Source organism: Gymnogyps californianus, chromosome 1, assembly GCF_018139145.2.
Source record: "Gymnogyps californianus isolate 813 chromosome 1, ASM1813914v2, whole genome shotgun sequence".
NCBI lineage: Eukaryota > Metazoa > Chordata > Aves > Accipitriformes > Cathartidae > Gymnogyps > Gymnogyps californianus.
Genome location: NC_059471.1, coordinates 212,106,142 through 212,126,184, shown reverse-complemented (window position 1 = coordinate 212,126,184; position 20,043 = coordinate 212,106,142). Strand labels below are relative to the sequence as shown.

The 20,043-nt window shown below is 35.6% G+C and overlaps 1 protein-coding gene across 2 annotated transcripts in view; it reads right to left on the bottom strand.

Moving 5' to 3' along the window:
• The window catches only part of UPF2 (UPF2 regulator of nonsense mediated mRNA decay), a 64,799-nt gene that overhangs the window by 26,478 nt on the left and 18,278 nt on the right, over positions 1-20,043 (bottom strand). Inside the window, exons 7-13 of one of the 2 annotated variants that reach the window (XM_050914935.1) lie at positions 19,578-19,640; positions 16,259-16,362; positions 15,652-15,737; positions 8,752-8,860; positions 7,397-7,510; positions 6,105-6,221; positions 124-309 (exon numbers count right to left, since the gene is read on the bottom strand). In XM_050914935.1, coding sequence (XP_050770892.1) covers positions 124-309; positions 6,105-6,221; positions 7,397-7,510; positions 8,752-8,860; positions 15,652-15,737; positions 16,259-16,362; positions 19,578-19,640 — 779 coding nt within the window. The remainder of the gene's footprint in view (positions 1-123; positions 310-6,104; positions 6,222-7,396; positions 7,511-8,751; positions 8,861-15,651; positions 15,738-16,258; positions 16,363-19,577; positions 19,641-20,043) is intronic. The other variant, XM_050914944.1, reaches the window with a different exon arrangement.

The following is a 20,043-nucleotide window of genomic DNA, read 5'->3' as shown; positions in this document are numbered from 1 at the left end:
GGGATACAAAAATGATCCCTCTTCCTTGCAATTAAAAAAATTATAACCCTCCCCAAACCCTTCAAAAGTTAGTACTACATCACTTCCAGTAAAATCTGTATTAAAGATTTCAAAAGGATTTACCTTCTCTGTGGTGACCTTGGAGAGATCCTTGTAAAGAAGCTTACGAATATATTCCTGCAAAGGAGGACGTTTTTTCTTCACAGTTTTTTCAGCTGGAGGGGGATTACAGTAGTAATAGGCATTTTCTACCATTGTAACATAACGCGCATCAAGATGCATTGCTTGTTTTTTTCTCATCATTTGTTCCTGGAAATAAATGTAAATGATCAGTTAAAGATGTTGACATACTACATTTTCAAGCCAAAGGCTTTTACAGTTATGTCTGGGATAAACATGAAAGGTTGCAGAAAAGTAAGTTAAAAGCTTGGGTAGAGAGAAGAAAGGACAAAGATATATATGGTTCTGTGTTGCTATTTCCAAGGTAATTTTTCTTCACAATCCCTATTTTTGTAATGGTTCACCAGTGGTGAAAAAGGTTTCAGAAAAGTATTTAAAGTTTAACTTGAAATCTAAATGCTACTGTTTAGATAAATGGTTAATAAGATTATTAGCCACTCTATTCAAAACACGATTTTATTTAACTAAAGTAGCTGAAATACGGATGTCTTGACACAAGCATAGTGAATCATTGTGAGTGGCAATCTACTTTTTACATCAGTATGCAACTCCAGAGAGTTTATATTGATGCTTTCACATGAATTTTCAATGGTTTAGGCAATGGCATTTTCCTTATTACAAGCTCCATTATTGCTGTTTACCCAAGCAGAACAGACTACAAGAACCATAAAGTAGTATTTCTGGAAAAATCAGACCAGTTAAAGGTTACTACATCAACACTAATCACTGTGCTTAATTGTCAGGATTGTCCTAATTCTCCTCACTGAATACAATCTTTTCTCCATACTTCATTTTGGATACGTACTTTAAGATTTATTTTGTGGGTTTTAAAAATTCCTTGTATCTAAAAATTCTGTACAAGAACTAAAGTAGCAGTTCTCGGCTGCTAATATTTACAGTTAAAGATGAGGATGAGCTTAATTCCATTATAAAATATTTTTTATATGCATATGTGTATTTATATGAATGTATGTGTGTAATTCTATAAGTTGCATTAAATTTTTTATGTACATCATATGATCCCATATATTCTAAATCACTCTAAGGTGGTTCAACAGGCAAAGAAACTGCACTGGTTTAGACTTTATTATTTAATAGAGGTTGGCTACACAGCAATTTACAGCATCAAACAGATAAACAAAACTAACATGTAAGTACTGTGTTACCACCACACACAAATGTTAGTATATACATTCATGCAGTCCAGTAAACCAACGAAAGAGTTTAAACCTTCTCTGATCATTGGTAAAGCAGCACAATTTTTCATGCTGGTGAACTTTGCACTAAACTTGAATAATTTAAAGTTTCTTTTACAAGGCAGTGGTTCAGTTCAACTCAAATGTAAATATACTCAAAGAGCTCCCTAACCTTGAGTTTCAGCTGCTAATTCAATGAGGAAGAATAATTTCGTGTAACATAGTAACCCAACAACTAAAGTAATTTTCCTCCTAGATTGTATGCATCTATTGCCAGGAAGGTCTCCATCTGACACCAACCCTAAGGCATTTCATTTTTAACCTTTTCCATGACACAAATGGCCTCCCCTTCGATTCCCTAACTGAGACTGTTCCCTTCCAAATGGGAAATTTCTGTCAAGCAGTAGCAACTTTACCTACAGGTGCTTAACAGATGCACAGCACTTTTAACAATTGAGTACATAAATTGTTTTATGTGGGAGAAAAAACACTTACAGTAGAAAGTTCCAAAACCTTACCAGTGTCTCATATGTTAATATTACCTTTGTAAATTTTTCACCTTTTCTAGATGCATCAGGAGAAAATACATCTTTGCTGCCTTAATGACATTTACCATGTTTTACTATAAACTGAAAAATGAGGTTGGGGAAAGTAAAGCATATCAGAGAAAACAGCAAAAGGGCTTGCAAATAAAATTTAACAAACCTAAAAACTACATAATTTGTATATTTTCCTGTTATAAAAAGTTGCACATTATGCTGTAAGCAATAGGTTATAATTAAAATGTTTCTTCCCAGAAGAGACAATATGCACTACCCCACATTTCAGAATCACTGTAATTTATCATTTTTTTGAGCAATCCCAAGTATGTATTCTAGTAAGTGGATGGTATTAGTCTTAATCTCTATTAAAAGTCATCACCATTTTAAGCAGCTGTGTGTGTTTCAATCCTTTTTATTTAAGGCATCAAGTCAGATGGACAGGCAGGAAAGAGAAACCATAACAATACACTGCCTACAATAACAAAAACCTTAACATATTTCAGAAGGAAAACACAAGACCTGCAGTCTAAAGTGCTTTATGCTAATTAACTACTTTGGGTCTTCATTTTACTAGGCTAAAATGAAGAACTACAAAGGTAAAGCATTACATTTGAAGATTAGGTTTCTGTTTTTCCTTTGATAAAAGGAAGTCACAAACAACATTAAAATGTCCAAGTTAAAACAGTAAAAGGGTTTGTCTTGGTGAGTAACAAAACCTCTCTGCACATAGCATATATTGCAGATGCATTTCAAAAGAAAATCTGGTGAGAATTAGGAGGTGCTCCTCTGGTTAGTAGTCTTGCTCCCGACCCACCCCCAAACCTGGTAACACCAACTTGCATTGCAAGAAATAGAATTTTTGAAAAGCAGCACCAAAAAAAAAGTAGTCACCAAGTAAAACCTAAGCAGCAAGAAAAGCCCAATTCAGAAAAGCATTTCAGCATGACTGACACTTAAATTATCAGATTGTAATAAGATACTGAAACTGTTCAGCTCCTCCTTCCCTTTACTACCTACACTACTCTGCCCTGCTACTTGTTCCAACAGTTCGAAATCAAAATTTTAAATTTCTTGGAAGCACACTATTGTTATAGTGAATTAACACAGTCTCATTCTAAGCACAATTACTTTGTCACAGCCTCTGTCTGTACAAACAATGTTCTCCCACAGTTTCAACTCCATCCTTATAAGGCCTCACCTCGAGAAATAAGGCACCGTGTAGCATAAGTTCTGTATGTTTATAAATACAAGTGATCTTGCCCTAAAGCTTAAAAAGACAATTTGGCACAATTGTCTAAGTTAAAGGATTAAAAATGCATCAGAAGGTTTTTAATACCAAAACTTCAAATATTCTTTTAACAAGACCACAACAGCATAACACAAGAACTTGACATTTTAACATGATTATGTTACAGAAACATAAATCAAGATAATGCTGATCTTCCTTCCAAAGCACCAATTCAAATAATCCATTTATCAGACCAATCCTAAAGCCAAGTTAGTTTTACATTAATATTTTAAATTACATAAAGGACATTGAATTTGAAAGACTTGCCAAGAAGAACGATTAACGGAAATAAACATTGCCCTGATAAGACGGATCTTTAAATAATTTTCAAAACATGACAGTAGTTCTACAAAACCAGAATGTGATCATTAAATGTTTCTCTAGAATAAGTCACTTAGTGCCGCTAAGTTTGTGGCACTCTTCTAGAATGCTTTACTATTTAATTATTAATTTTCCCTTAATTACTTTTAAAATCCATTCTTAACTATGACTATCTTCCACACCAGGACAAAGCAATATTGTCTTTGACAGGACACATAAAGCCTGTTTGGCATCTTATTACATAATATATTGTCAGCAGTAAAGATTAAGACCAATAATTATTTGGAAGATCAACAGGCCTTAATTCTACCCATAAAAGTAATTGATAAGATCAGCTTTACATTTACTTGGATTTTTACCACAAGATCCTAATTAGTTTGCTTTGGGAGTAATCTTTTCTACAGTTCACACTAACTGGTACCATAAGACTATGATCCAATTTGTATAATACTATTTAAGTCAAAATTAATCTCTACAGTTTCTATAGGGCAACATTAGAAGATGCAGCTATTAAGATGGTTGTAGAATATAAATCTATTTAGCCTATTTTACGTTTTAATCAATAGATATTCAAAACTTACTTGCCATCTCTTATCTTCTCCTGGTTCCTCAATGCATAAGAAAAGACTACTTATCCAAAACCTTGTGAGGCGTTAAGCCTCAGTTATTGAAACAGTGTTTGTGCTGTCTTACACTTCACAGTTAAGTCACGTTTAGCATTCATCCAGCAGGTTTCAGCAATACAGCTAACAATCAGCATTTTTGTAGCATATAAGACCAAAAGCAGTCAGTTACAAAAAGCAGCTCTGGTAAAGGTATTTAATTTTTCCTGACTTCTAAAATTTTTGTTAACTACAAAAATATGGTAGCAATGAGTAAAGCGTCTTTTAAAGATAATGGAACAGTGTCATCAGGGGAAAAATACTTGATTATGGAAAGAAATATATTTAACAATAAAACACATCAGCTGGCAAACCTTTAAAAAGTAAGAGATTCAAACCTTGCAAAGTACACTGCAACAAAAAGCATGAGCCAAGAACTTGCAGTTAATTTGTCCATCTCTTTCCTCTTGTGACTACACCACCACAACAAATGCTATGACATTCAAAGAGGTTCAGAAAGAAACAGCATTTTGTGGAAAAGAAATTGAACAATATTCCCAAGTAGGCAACAACTGCTTCTCTATTAACTCTACAGCATGAGAAGGGAAGCTATAGATTAAGAGAAAGACCTGTCAAGTGTAAGCCTGTGCTTTGATAAGAAAGAAGATAAATACAGCAGAGACAGTGATATTGCACAGCTTAAGAGCTGTGTCTCTAGAAAGAGATTCCAAACACTTAAACTGCTCCCTTCCAGAAGGGCACACTACGTCCACTTTCTCCCCCAAACACAGACTACTGTCTTTACTGCAGATACACATCTATATTCTTCCTGCAGTGCACGGATTGGAAGGGAACATTAAAACATCTGTCAGACTTCTAATACAACAACATGGTCTATTAGTTGGTCTTTATCTGCTTAAGCTGCTTTTAATTTAATGCAGTTTCCTATTGCTAGTATCTATCTTTGAAGGACTTCTTCAACCGTGTTTGACTCAGTCTCTTGCCTTGGACACACAGTTTTAGGATTGTCTCTCAAGCCAGTAAATATATCATTCAGGGCTCAAATTCATACACTAAAAGAGACCCAAAGCTAATCCTTGTTATTTTAAAAACTTTGCCAGTACTTATCTAGACTTACGGATACCACTTCTACTCTTACCTGAATTACCAATCTCTATTTCAAAATCCCCTTCCTCTAGTGTCTTCATAAACCTTTTCTTCAAATTTAGAACCCCAGATCATTACGCAGGGCACAGAAACCACCTCTTTCACAACTGTCTGCACCTCCAGTTGAAATATCTTATCATCGCTGGTTCCATTCACCAGCTTTTTTCCCCCCTCGAATAGTATCTCAGGTGTGTTCAGGTACAGCTACTATACTCTTTCAACCTCATCCTCTGTTTTTGCCCTATCTCTGAATTATTTGTAGTTCAAAAGCAATAGCTTTTTCCTTTAGAAATTTAATTCTTTATTTACATTTTCTTTTAAGTCATGAACAGATTTATAGGTCAACTGGAGTTCTCCAGAATACTGTCAGAAAACTATTCTCACAGGAAGTGCAATCTCAGAGCTGAGACAACACTGGACAGGCTATAATTACCAAGATGATGCAAGTCCACAGGACTACAAAGGCTGAGAGTGCCAAAGCAGCCTAGCACTTGAACATATGTAACACCAGTCCATCTCGACCCTGTTCCACAACAAGGAGGCAAGATTTCAGGAAAACTGATTCATTGTCCTCCCATACTTGTCTCTGTTTTTATTAAAGAATCAAGAACTTTATCTTCCCTGAGCACTCAAGATAAAACTTAATGAAAGTTTTCACTTACTAGTGCTTCAACACTGTAACTGGCAAGATATTAGTCACAATCATCATTATGGTCAGACCACATCACAAAGCCAGAAAATAAAAGTAGTAATTGGTTTAATTCAGTGCAGGACACCTTCCCCCATAAGACGATGAGTTTTCTCTTACCAAAAGAACACTGGTTCTTAAGTGAGATTCTGGTGATCTGAAGAGGAATCTTCCACAGGTTTCCAGCAGAGTACATGCCATTTCAATATGGTGATGAGAAAAGTCTGACAGAAGCATCTGGTATGTATTTATATAAAAACACAGCATGTTAAACATCTTTTTCAACTGCAGAAAACAGTAAGTTATATCTACCAGACTGTACACTACTGTGGTGCTCCATATTCTTTAGGAAAAAAATGCAAATTGATTTCACTGATCAGATGTTAACAAAATTCAAAATATTCACCTCAATAAAAAAGTATTATAAGAACAGTCTAGACCCCAAATTTAGGCTCCAGAAACCTAAAAAACAGGATGCTTCCTAAGCCTAGCATAAAAAGACTACAATATCAAAACAAACACTATAATCTCTCCCACACCCCTTCCAACTCAGTCATATCTGCTTTAAAATTCCTGCTGCTAGACTGGAAAACCACCAAATAAATATTGCGCAAGGGCACAATAACCTCAACGCACATCTAATTTAATTGTATTGTTTAAGTTAAGCAATAACTAAAAATTAATAGAGCTTTGCATTTTACAGACTTTTATAGATGAGAGAAGAAATATGATGAGCGAGTATAATTTTTTAAGAATTCATCTGCAGTACCTAATGAGTCGACGAATAGTCAACTATTCCCACAGGAAGTGATCTTAACCCGTGTGAGTCTTCAACCACCTTTTATAAAAGGCACTTTTATTTTTTAAAACCCATTTTTAATTTAGGACTTGACAAAGATAAGTTTGAATGTTTATAAGCATGCAAATTGAGATGATACGCCTAGAGATTAATGCTTTCCAAAGATTTTTGTTCCTCAAACAAAAGCACCTGCTAAAACAGCATAAGCCTGCCTTTGCATCACTGAAAAGCTTTCTGTCTCTAACCCCTCCCCCCTGTTACTTCCTCTGTAAAACCATTAATTGAAATCAACATAATGAAAGTTTCGCAACATATAGCAGATGAATAAGTAGCAATGTCTATCATCACTTTACAAAGAAAATTATTAGCAATTTGGTTATGTCCAAAGGTGGAAGTTTATTTTAATATATTCCTACCATTAGAAAAATTAAAATATTCTAACATCTAGAACAGCTATAAAAGTCTCCTCATACACAGCAGCAACAGACATCAGGGTTTAAAACATCGTATGCAATGAATTAATGGATAACATCAGCAATAGATATACAAAGAGGAATAGGTTTGGGATACATTATCAGCATATACAGTAGTACAGGACTATCACAACACTAACCTTTAAACAGTGGAGAGTATCGTTTTTGGAAAACATCTTAAACTTGGTAAGCTCACCAATAAATCTCACAGTTTTATTCTTTGTTTCAATGTTGATCTGGTCCTTTTTTCTTACCTAAAAAGAAAAAAAAAATAATTTGATTTTAGGCCCTCAAAAGTACCTACTTCTTATAAATTCCTTAGACCCGAATGTGCATAATAAGCTTGGGAATTCAGCAGTGTTTCATATTTGTTTGGTTCCTTATGCTCTACCTTTACCTATCACTGGGTTTCCCAAAAGTCTCTCTACAACCTTGTTTCTTCAGAAACTTTTGAATTTCTTTCTCCATCCCCCCACAAAAACTAAGTCCTCTAACACACCTACAGTTAGACACACGTCAACCTGGCCACCCTGCCCTTTGCCACAGTAAAGTAGTGGTTAAGTATTCTAGATTCTATATTTTTAAATTCAATAAGTAATCTCTATACGAATAGGACCACTTGTATAGTCCCTAAGGAAATATTAAACATTGACAGCTTTTTCAAGTCAGGTTTAATAAAGTACAGACTTTTTTTTCCCCTGTTAAAATTACTGACATTCAGCATAATGTTACTGACAAAGTACAAATTTATATCTATGTCTAAACATAACCTGCAAAATACAAAATTGTATTTCTCCCCAACAGAAATAGCTTTTCCTGAGAACAAACAGTTAACTTCAGATAATTAAGACTTAAGTAAGTCTGAGCAATTCATACACATTTTTTATGTCAATATTAGGAAAAAAAATTGAAATCTGTGCCATAAAACTCAGAAAACAGTAAAGGAATCACTGTGCACCATAACCAATTTGATTAAAAAACTTAGAACAAAGTGAAAGAAACAACACTGAAAAATACATTTGTGAGGAACAGAAAATTTTGGTTGATGAAAATTGTAAAAAATAATTTGAATTAAGCCCTACATTACAGTAGTAACCACTATATTACAACAGTAACCTCATAGTGGCGAATGTTTTGTTAGAATAGGTCAGTTCTCATTTTAAATGCAAGTTATTAATTTACAGAACACTTACAGTTGCAATTTACACTTTACACTTCTGTTAAGAAACAGTTTCTAATTTTTGCAACTTTTGCTGTAACTGTTGTACAGTTCATTTTAGTATATATATGCAGACATATATGGTAAGTTTTAAAAAATTATTTTTAAATGTACAAATGTAGTAGTCTAGAACAAATCCACTCAGATGACAGAAAAATATTCACTGAATTTAAGAATTAGCATCTACATAATATCAAACATTATTTTATTCCCCAAAGGATGACTACTATCAGATTGATTAATTTGAATGCAAAAAACTAAATCAACAAAACATACATGAAATCTGAAGTCCCCTTTCAGCATGGAACAAAGATCTTCGGCTACGTCAGACATACAGGGATGCAGTGTGGCAACCAGTCTTGCATAAAACGGTAGCAAATCCAACCTGCAAACAAAGGAGATAAAATAGACAACAAATTTAAAGACAGAAATGTATTTATGTCTGCAAGTATGGGTACCATTTTACTTGTGAAAAGAATGAATGTGCATATACTGACAGAACTATGTACATGCAATTTTATGGGCTCACACTTCAGATTGCAGTATCATTTAAAAATAACAATACAAGAAGGTATACTACCACATCCTATTGGAATCCTTCCCAGTTAATTTCCTTTTAAAATACTGCCTCAGGTGAAATGCCAAACACCGTCTTAACTACGGAATCTGACCTTTAAGAAATTACCAGATACAAACAAAATTCAGATCCCTCTCAATATGCAAAATGAAAAATTCTTACAGACAACTCCATTTGTTATTGCAATCTTTTTTTTTTTTTTTTGAGTAGCAGCAGACATAACCAGGAAGGTAAGAACATCTTTATTTTTAAGGCAGTGAACTTCTAAATGAATGTAGTAGTTATTACACAAAACAAAGCTCAGCAGATGTGATGTGGCAACTCTCTTCCCCCAAACTCAGCTAGTACTCCCACAAATGGTAGTATTTCAAAATTTTCTATAGAACTTGCCTTATTTTCTTTTCTCTTTCCTTGATTACATGCCTTCTTACCCATTTCATAGTATCACGTTTCCCTTAGGGAATTTTGGAGGGCAATTTATGTTTTCCTTAGTTTGTACTTTGTTTCTTTCCATCAAAGACTATCTGATTGTAAAAATGGGATAAATGCCCTTAAACCTGGTTTGTGGCATCATGTAACAGGACACAGAATATAACACAGCTGCTTTGCATAAATGTGCATCTTTTAAATGCAGAGAAACCAGCTGCACTCTGAGGCCTCATAATATCATTTAACAAGCTGAAGAAAGTATTTTTGGTTTACTTTCAGAACGTCAGTTAATGCTGTAAACAGAACAAGCCTACTGTTTTAAGTGGAGAGAAATATCTTAAATTTGCATGCTTCAAGTGAGAAATTGCCCATAAGAGAAAAATGGATCTTGAGTTTACACTTTATGAAGGATTAAGGTTTTCCCTACTGCTGGGGAAAAGGAAAAAGAAAGAAAAAAGAAAAAGAAAAGAAAGATGCTGCCGAAAAAAATCTAAAAGCACAGTCGATACATACAGCCTGCCCTTGCACAAAGTAAAACTGGAAAATCATCAAGACAAAAACCCCAAAACAAAGCATACACGACTGCCTCCCCTCTCCTTTCTACTGCTATGTCACTAGAGCACATTTCCAAGATCTTTAATATCCATTCACAGAAAGAGGGATAATTATGTATTTAAATTGTGGATTAGAAGCATCAGAATATACTACCTGAAAGAGGCATAGCTAAGCAGCCTCCTGATAATACATAAAACTGGTAAAACATTGCAAGTATCCCGGTTACCTATTTAACAGTTTTTATTCTTTCTTGTTAATCAATAACTGAAGCAGTATTTACATTTTTCAAGCTTGTTGGAACACACAGTCAAGGATGACTAGCCACAGCAAATTACTATGATGTTATTAAGCATTTAGCCATTAACTCTCAGTGAAGAAGTGAAAATCTCCTTACTTCACATGCACATATAAAAGCTAAACTAAAAAAAGGACTTTGGCTGAATTGAGGGGCTGTATTTCAATTGAGGGAATTTCTGTGTGGCATCTCTTAAGACAAATCGCAGAAAGTTTTATTCTGGTCTGAACAAGTACCTGCCTGCTGAGAGCTAATAATTTCATCTCTGTAAACTGAACATACCTGGGGGAAAACTAAAGTCTTAGAGCACATTGTTCTTATTCCCTCACAGAACACAAAAGGTTTCTTCATGGGGAAGAATACTAAGACTGGGTATTTCTAAATAGGTGAAATACAATAAGGAAAAGCCTTGGGTCAATTACTGTGAAATTGGCAATCAGAGATTGAATTCGTTCCCTCTCTCACAGGGGAGACAAAAATTCATGTTCAGAAGCGGAGAGCTTGCCGTATCAGTGGCACCATCTACTGGTACCTGCATTAAAGCTAATCGAACTATGTTTTTTGTTTTCTCCAAAAGCACTTTCTTTTTTCTTGAGAAGGGGGGCAGAAATGAACTAAAAAAACCCCCACAAAACCCACAGTACTGCTTTCTCTTGTTGCTCTTCTACATTACGAAGCAAGGTCTAGCATCAAGGATAAGTCAGTTAGTTACTCTCTGAAGCCTATGTTAAGCAGCCTGAATATAAACTACCATACTAAAAAACGCACTACTTCTGACCATTGTCATTTTGACCACATACCTTGGATTGAAATCTAGTCAACTCTGGATCTCTGGATCACATGGACTGCACTTCAGTGAAATATCTAAGACCACATCTTTTTTTGTAGAATTTCAAATGTTTATTAAAAAAACAAACACAAACTTTGCTCAATTAAAGTCCTAATTGCAATCTCTCTAGAATGGGTGCATCCAAAATTTTATACCCAGAAAGAGTGAAGGGGACATTTTGTACATTTATTAACTGGGATTATACCAGAAAGACAGCTTAAAGAATGAAGCAACAGAGCAAGAACTCCTGCCTCACAAGCCTAATCATAATGCAGATAAATGCAGTGTATTCACAGGGCCTGAACAGGTACAAACTGCCACCCACTCTGCTCAGTGGGTAGAGAATGATGCTGCAGAATTGGCATGCTATCAGATAAGCACTTTTTGCTTTTGTTTCTTAGCCATGGCATAAACTCCTTATCTCAAGCACATCCCTCAATTTTATTCTCAAATGAGACAGGCCACTGAAACACTGATAAGTCAAGTTCAACTGAATAAAAAGGATCTTGCTACTGAGGATTCTCCGGATAGAGAGCTGCAAGAAGGTAGATATACAGGAAGTTTACAACTTTGAGTCAAAATGCTCAGAACTGTTTAACACTGAAGAAGCAGCTAACTTCTGAATTAAGAACAGCCAACGATAACGCTAAAAATTTCCGTATGATGAACAACAGATCTTTTGCTTAGTAAACTTGCAACTTCATAGATCACCATAGATGGGAATGGCAAAAAAAAAAAAAAAAAAAAAATCAGAAGCCACAACAGCCCCTATTTACTGTTCAGCATTTGGCTAGAATTATTTAGAATTTAAGGCCAGAAAGAGATTTTAAACTTCTCATATCGAAGTTCAAAAAATTCAACAAAATTGCAGTATGCAGTTAAACATAAATAATTATGTGTATCTGTACAGGAAGATAATTAAAGAATTACACATAAATGCCCTAAAGCTGCGAGCAGTATGGATTAAATCACTGTACTGTCACTTTAGTGCAAACTATACAGTCCTGAATTAAAAGGGTAATATTTAGTTTTAAATCAATCCTCCAATGCAAATCTGAAAGCCACTTGTATACTAGCACTGAAAAAAATCTTTTTAAAAGGCTTTCTGTTCTGTTGGGTTGGAGGTTCAAATCGCAGCTGAAAATGTAAATGTGATCCATTCATAAGTATTCAACAGAGCAGTGCAATGATGTTGTATTCTAACACTAATCTACAGTTAGTTGAGGAAAAACAGTCCTTTTTCATCAAATTAAGTTTTCTGTCTTGAAGAATCCTGCATTTGTCCCAATCTATCCAACCCTAGTGGGAGCAAGAAAGCTCCCTGGCAACACCGCATAATGACTTTGACTTTATAGCATCTGCATTACTCCTCAAACACGAAACCAGTTTTGTACTTTCTTAGTAAAATCGTTGTGCCTGCACATTTCCTAAAACTGATCTCTCGAGAAGAAACAGAACTTATTCTGTTATTGAAGTATCTTATTATGGCTGCCAACATAATAGCTAGACTTAGACAGCATTATCTGATATGCTTGAAGACTAAACGCTTTTGGAAAATATACTGCTTTATCTATACCCTATAAGGACACTGTTCCTCTGAACCTTTCACCAAAAAAACCCCACAAAAAAACCGCTCCTCAAGAACATAACCACAACAAGCTGTCTCCTCCCATGGTATCCTGGAGAGATAGTACAGAAACTCCTGGAATTAATAAAAACTAGTATGCAACAACAATAATAAGGTAAAGACATATCATTATGGCCCAGTGAAGAGATACACGAAGCAAAAACATTGTTAATGTATAGTATACAAAGCTTCGAAGCAGTGTGTTCTATAATTTTCTAAATCAACTTGTATCATTTTATAGCAACCATTAGTACCATGTGCCATATACTCAACTGAAGTTTTTCCACAAGGATTATAAATGTTGATTTCAAGACAGAAAGCAGAACTGCTCCTTTACTAACTGCAGTAATAAAGCTAACTTAAATATTAGGATAGATTGCCCTTTAAAATCATCTGCATCTATGGGCAATTCAGCTGGTATTTTCATTGCAACTGTTTGTGGTTCAGAACAAGAAGCTCAGTCAACATCCTGTTTCTCCCGCTTAGTAGCCCAGAGACAGGCATTACTAATGCAGGCAAAAGAACAGGCAACAACTGTTACAACAACTGTAAGTTCTTACAACTGGAAGCTGGAGTATTCATTAGTCCAGTAGGTCTCAGAGCAGACAGCAGAAAAAGGTATTAAAAAAAGAATTATATATGGAATATTAATTTCTTAATATTAAGAATAATTAATATTTGTAATTAAAGAACGGCGAGAAGATCAGCTGAGCCATTTGGTTCAGTATTAGTTCCAACTATTAGAGAATAGAACTGTCACGAAGATAGCAGCTCCTTGAGCCAACCACACCATCTATACTAGTCTATTGAGTTCCTACAGAAAAATTAATCTTTTTAAAATTATTATTATTATTTTTAAAACAAATTTGTGGGATAATGGAACTACCATTGGGAAGACAACAAACCTGTGGCAACGTGGAGACCATATAGGTTTCTAACAACTTAGCGTGTTCCTAGTACAGCCTGATCAAAGACACATCTCTTTTTTTTTTTAATACTACAATACACTAGGAATTTAACTTTTGCTTTCATGGTCTCTATGAAACTACACTGCTGAATTTAGAAGCCATCATGTTGTTCTTGTCTGAAAGTACCTCTTTTGCTGTGCACAATGTCAACAAGTTCCTTCAGGTCATTATCATCTAGTACACTTTAGTGGATTGTGCAAAGAAAACAATGCATTGTCAAAGAGGTTCCAAGAGTTAATGACCAATTTGAGCAATCTGGAATCTACAGCACCAGGAAGAAATACAGGGCAGTGATATAAATATTACTGTATGTTCACAGACCAGCCAACAAGCCACTTCTATTTTGCAAACATGGAAAATTCTCTGTTACGGTAGAGCTGAAGACAAAAGTCTAAGTCATCCTGCTGATGTACATTGCTGTAGATGTTCTAAGCCATGAAAAAAGTTCTTAAATTGTGTTTTGATGCATTTCATGATTACCAGCAGGCTGATAAATAGAAACATTATTTCCTCTACATCATAAATTTGGGCTGAAGACCACGTTGCTACATCTAACACAGAAGATATTCAACTGCCTGCCTCCTCTGTCAGTAATTCATATTTCAGGCACAATCAGTCCTCTATCAAAGTCTCCAAAGACTGAGGTGTCAAAACAATAATTTTGAGAGAAAAGAATACATAATAGAATGAAAGATTATGTGCACTTCTAATTGCAAAAACTAGTGTCAACGTAGAGTCAGGTTAATGCATACAGTCAGCAAACAAACCATTGATTTATATATAGCTAAGAGAGCAGGCTTATTAGCACAGCAGATGCTTATTACAGATGGGCTGTAGAAATAGGCTAGAATTAAGGTTGAAAACACAGTGCAAGAAGTGATTAAAAGTAAGGAAAACAAAACACCAAAGTCTGTTTATTCAAAGCAGTAGTCTACACAAGTCTTGAGACAAAACGGACACTCAAACCATGTTTTTTTCCCCCAGTGTTAAAAGGGAATGGAATCAAAGTGGTGTGAACTCTCACAGGAAATCCAAGATGATGATGAAACATTTGAAACTAAAAGCAGCATCAAAACAACCTCTCAGGAGAAACAGGGCAAGATGGAGCAAGAAAAGTGACTCCTTCATAATTGCACTTAAGTTGCAGCTATTTAAGGTATAAGTTTACCAGAGAGCAGAGAAATATATTATTCTTCTTCCAATGAATTTAACATTTTTATTTTAATATTTGCAATCATTTTCGTAAGCAAGGCTCTTCCTGTAAGTGCAGGGAGCTCGCTCACACAGAGACACAAGGGGAAAGAGCAAAACTCTACATGGACAGATCTACACGGACAGAAGAGGCCAGGCTCAAACGCTTACACTTGCTTCCTCTAAACTGGCCGGCCTAGAACCAGCTCTGTTCCAGAAGGTACAACGCTATTATAATGGCTGTGTACTGTATCAGAATTAACGTATCACGAGAAATCCTCCTTCCTAAACCACACTGTGCTCTAACTATTCACAGGTTCTTATATTAAAAAAGTGCAAGTTCTCCTGAATGAAATATATCCTCCTTTTTTGATAGAAAGTAGGTTTTGCTGTTGTTTTCATGGTTAAAAGAAGTCATGAAAAGATCCACTATAAACACACAAGTACCAGAAAAGAGAAACTCATTATTAAAAAAAAAAATTTACACTGCTATGGCAAAATATTGTGGTGAACTGCTTGATCATTAATCCTACATATTTCTTTGGTGCTCTAGCATAAATCATTCCAGAAGTGCGCATCAGGAATAAACAAATACAACTTGGAATATGCACTGGTTTTCAGTAATTTAAACAGTTAAAAAATATATATGTATGTTAAGTTAAATAACCAAAGGGTGGATCCAGCTTGTTCCCCTTCAGTTCTTACCTTTGTCTAGGAACGATGAAAAGTGCTCGTACTAGTTTTCTTCTGTTGGCTTTTGTATTCATATTCATGCAAAAATCCATTGCTGCCTATAAAGAGAAAAGTCAATACAATACTTCACCTTTAATGCAGTGGGTTTTTTATTTAAAGCAATATAGTATGCTTTTCAAAAGCATCTTTTACAGAGCTATCCCTGTTACATGCAGCTGCTTTAAAAACCACCATAAAGACAAATCTTCATTTTTGTCTAGAACTGACATAGTTAGAAAACATGTCCAGTTACAGGAATACAGATTAATTCTTTGGAACAACACAAGGAAGAAAGCAGCTTCAGGCAGACGGGGAGTAATTTGTCAGGGAGTGACGGGAGGAAAAAAGGAAAAAGCCAAGTCTACTTCTAAAGCAAACTGACACATAAGAAAATGGGCAGACGAAACCAATATCACATGGTATTTGGGCAATGGCTAAGTGAGAAAAAGAAAATATTTCCTCCAGGTTAAGACTGAATTCATCTACTGCTAGACTCCAAAGCTTCAAATCTTTATTGCCAATCTATTTGATCTAGCATTATAGCTTTTAAGAGTGGAAAAAATGAAAACTATGACTATACCTTGTCTATGAGGTCTCTGTTGACACAGTTTGGAAGCTGCTGAAGAAAAGCATCTACTATAAGTTTTAAATGAGATCCTGTACTGGCTTCTTCATCCTCTTGTTCTAACAGAGTGAAATAAACAAGCAGCATACATCTTTAAGCTATGAAATACAATGATTTATGATCACATTCCCCAAACAGTGTATTTGTAATGTTTAGTTGTTAAATATTCATCCACAGATTAAAAAAAAGATAAAGATGAATACAAAATTTCATTTTTTAATGCAAAAAAAAAATTCCATTGATTGTCTATGCCGACAAAAGTCAACAGTATCACCTTTAAAACTTGTCTTCCTATTCATGAAGTTCCCTACCTCCTAATTTATACTGTCAGGAGCAACAACACATATGTATTCCTAGAAAACTATGGTAATTTCTTTAGGTGATAAAAGGAGGACCACAAGAAGGCCCAAACATGGGGGAAAATAATATGGGGGGAAAAAAAGAAAAAAGCAAAACACCTTAATGCAATTGTGGATTCTACTTTTTTTATGTATGTTTGCCCTGCAGGAGAAATAGAATTTTTGATCAAACATGGCCATTAAGGCCATTCTTTCATCCAGTATGTTCCTGACATCTTTTCACTTGAGCTTGTAAAAGCTAGAGGCCAACTTAATTCCTTCAGCTGTACAGAAACCAGAGTATAGAACCATAAAGCAACAAGGATGGAGGGCTGATCACATAGCAATTGCAAGGCAAGTGACTATTTGTTTTTCAAGCAAATGCTTCCGTGTAATTTGCAACATAGGAAGCAGCAACAGTGACCTGTATCAACTGATCGAGTCAGTAACACTACTCAAGTAGAAGACTGCAGGACAACTCTACCACTAAAATTCAGATTTTCTGACATCAACTATGAAGATCTCACCAGACCAATTCCCCTACAGTTACCCTCTAATTGCAAAACTTGTGGTATGCTTCAAACAATTTCCAGATTTTACTAAGTCCTAGAGAAGAGCTTAGTGTGCTCTACAGCACAACATGAGCCAAAACAATGAGTCACAATACAAACACTTGGAAAGAACCCTTCCTTGGCCAAAGCAACACAAAAGAACACTGCTTCCTGAAAAAGGAACATGATGAAGCCTGGTTTTCTTTCAGTTTGAGGATGTTCAGCAATAACAAGAATACCTAGGAGATATTTGAAAGGAAAACAGACAGACAGACTTCAAAGAGGAGAACGTGGTGGTGGAAATCACACCCAAGTGAAGTACAAAATACCCAAATCCTGGTAAAATCACTATGTCTTCACAGGCTACACGGTAAGACAAACCAGCATGGAAGACTCAAGTTCCTTTTTCAAGTTACTGAAAGGCAAAGAGATAACAAAGATGCTACACTGTAGGACTCTTTCCTTGTTTTTGGAAACTGCTAGGGGCAGGGGTTAAGCTTAGGTAGAGAAATGCTAAGAATTGCTCCAAGGAACACTGCCAGCTACCCAGTCTTGAAGGTACTAGAGATTAAAGATGACAATCTCGCCTCCTCTCTTGCACAGGCAACTAGAAGTCGGAAGAACAAGAGAGAAGGGTTCATTAAGAAAGCAGAGAAAAAAAAGAAGGAAGACGTTCCAGATGCTAACACAAAAGAGGACCATGAAGTTTTAAATGCTTAATGGAACCCTGACTCTCTCATCACCCATATACTCACAGTTAGAGTTCACTAGGATGCATGCAATAGCTCAAACCAGACAATTTTTACTAGCAAATCTTGTTTTAATGCATTTTTTCATTTAGGTCTTTACAGCCACACCTTCCTGTCTCCTCCTAATGTTCTTTTATCTTCCCCTTTTTCCCTTACAGCAATTAGTTGTCTCACCTCAGTCTTCTATTCAAACTGACTCAATGCTCTTGAAATAAAATAGTCTTTGACAATTCAGTCACTTCTCAAGACAATCTTTCAAGAAGCCCTGCTATCACATTCAGTTTCAACAGTTCCCAAATATATCTCTTCTTTCACTGGTCCTCTCCTTCACTGGAGGGCTACATATTATTCTCACATTGTATTTCTAGGTATTTCTTTCTCATCACAGTATGTGGATCCTTTCTAAGTGGAAAGGCTCTTTTGTGGTACCTGAAGCAGGTTTGGGACTTAAGACAGAAAATTAAGAATTTTAGAGTGATAGGAAATGAAACAGTCAGGGCTTCCTTCTCTAAGGCAAACAATTATTCTAAGTATGCAATTCGTGCAAAAAATTAGTTCATGTCTTGCTTTTCACTTTGATCCTCTTGAGTTCCAGTCTTTCATCATCACCACATCTTAAAACTGCATTACCTCTTTTTAAAAGTTTACTACAACTAATAATGTATAACAATTACAGTTAGACTATTTGTAATAGCCTATCTGGGTGCAGATCAAATCATGCAGTATGACCACTGTAGAGACTGAAAGAAAAATTATTTTTTCTTTTTAAACACCTTTATGTTTAACCGGAAATGCATGCAATCCTGCAATTTTCAGGGAGCAGAACTGAGAAAGCATCAGAAGACACTAAAGACTTACTGAAGTCGTTCTCCTGCAACGGTTGGTGCCAAACAATCTTCTACTTAAGCAACAACAGTTATTTGCCTTCCCCTCTCCCTACACACATATTCTCTGAGAAAGCCCTGGCTCCCTTATTGTCAACATATTTTTTTAATTTTTACAAAACTATAACCTTACAGAGGGCTCTCTCCTAGAAACTCCACTCTGCCTGAAAGCTTCAGTCTACTTTGTATAGTATCACCCAGACAGTGGAAATAACAGAACTGCTTTTGTAATGCTAGTAGCTATTCCTCTGTGAGACGAGTTTCTGTAATGAATTTGATCATGCAGGAGCCCTCATATTCAGACACTACGAACCAATACCATAAGCAAATTGTTGGCTGGATCCCCCTCTCTGCAGAACACTTAGGCATAAGCATAATGTTAAACATCTTGTTGAATCAAAGCCTCACTGAGGAATGTGTTCAGAATCTAGTCTCACAAGTCAAAAAAATATTTAATGAATATTTTTAGATCTTTTTTAAATTCCTGCTCTTGTGATAGGAACTTTGTTAGCTCTCTAAACAGTGTAGCAAAATTAACAGGGTTGACTTCATACTCACTGCTGCACATCATCTCCGCTGCTGACCAACCTTACAAAAACTGGCGCTAGATATACATTAACATCAGACTCCTGCTCCCAGTACCCTTGATGGCTTCCACTCTGGCCATTCCTTACTTAACATCTTTGTCTCCATTCACACAGCTTCATTTTTAACATTTTATCTTCTCTTTTAAAAACAACCTCAAAACTCACTTCTTTCAGCATGTTTTCCGTCACTATTTTCAGCTCCGGTGCTATCTGCTCCCTCTCTCTTCCCTGAGCATATTGAAAATAAGAAAATTAAGATTCGCTCAAAGTTAACACAATAGAGAAACAAAATAAATTAGCTGAATTCCTGGTAAACGAACCTCTTCAACTAACTGCATCAACTTTCCTTTTACATGTCATATCTTAAACTTATTTGACTATAGACTCCAACCTTTAGGAAAAAAGTGCAGAAACAGGCACTGCAATGCTGTGAAAGATGCTACACCAGGGCAGACCTGCTTTAAACACACACACTTTGGAAAACTGCCTTGTCTCCCTCATATTTGGAGAGAAAAGACTGAAGAAAAGTGACAGAAGGAGATGCAGAAGTAACAAAAGATATGCAGCACCCACTGTCCGATTGAACCGTCTACCCTATTCATCCTATTTTCCCCTCTACAATTTACTTATT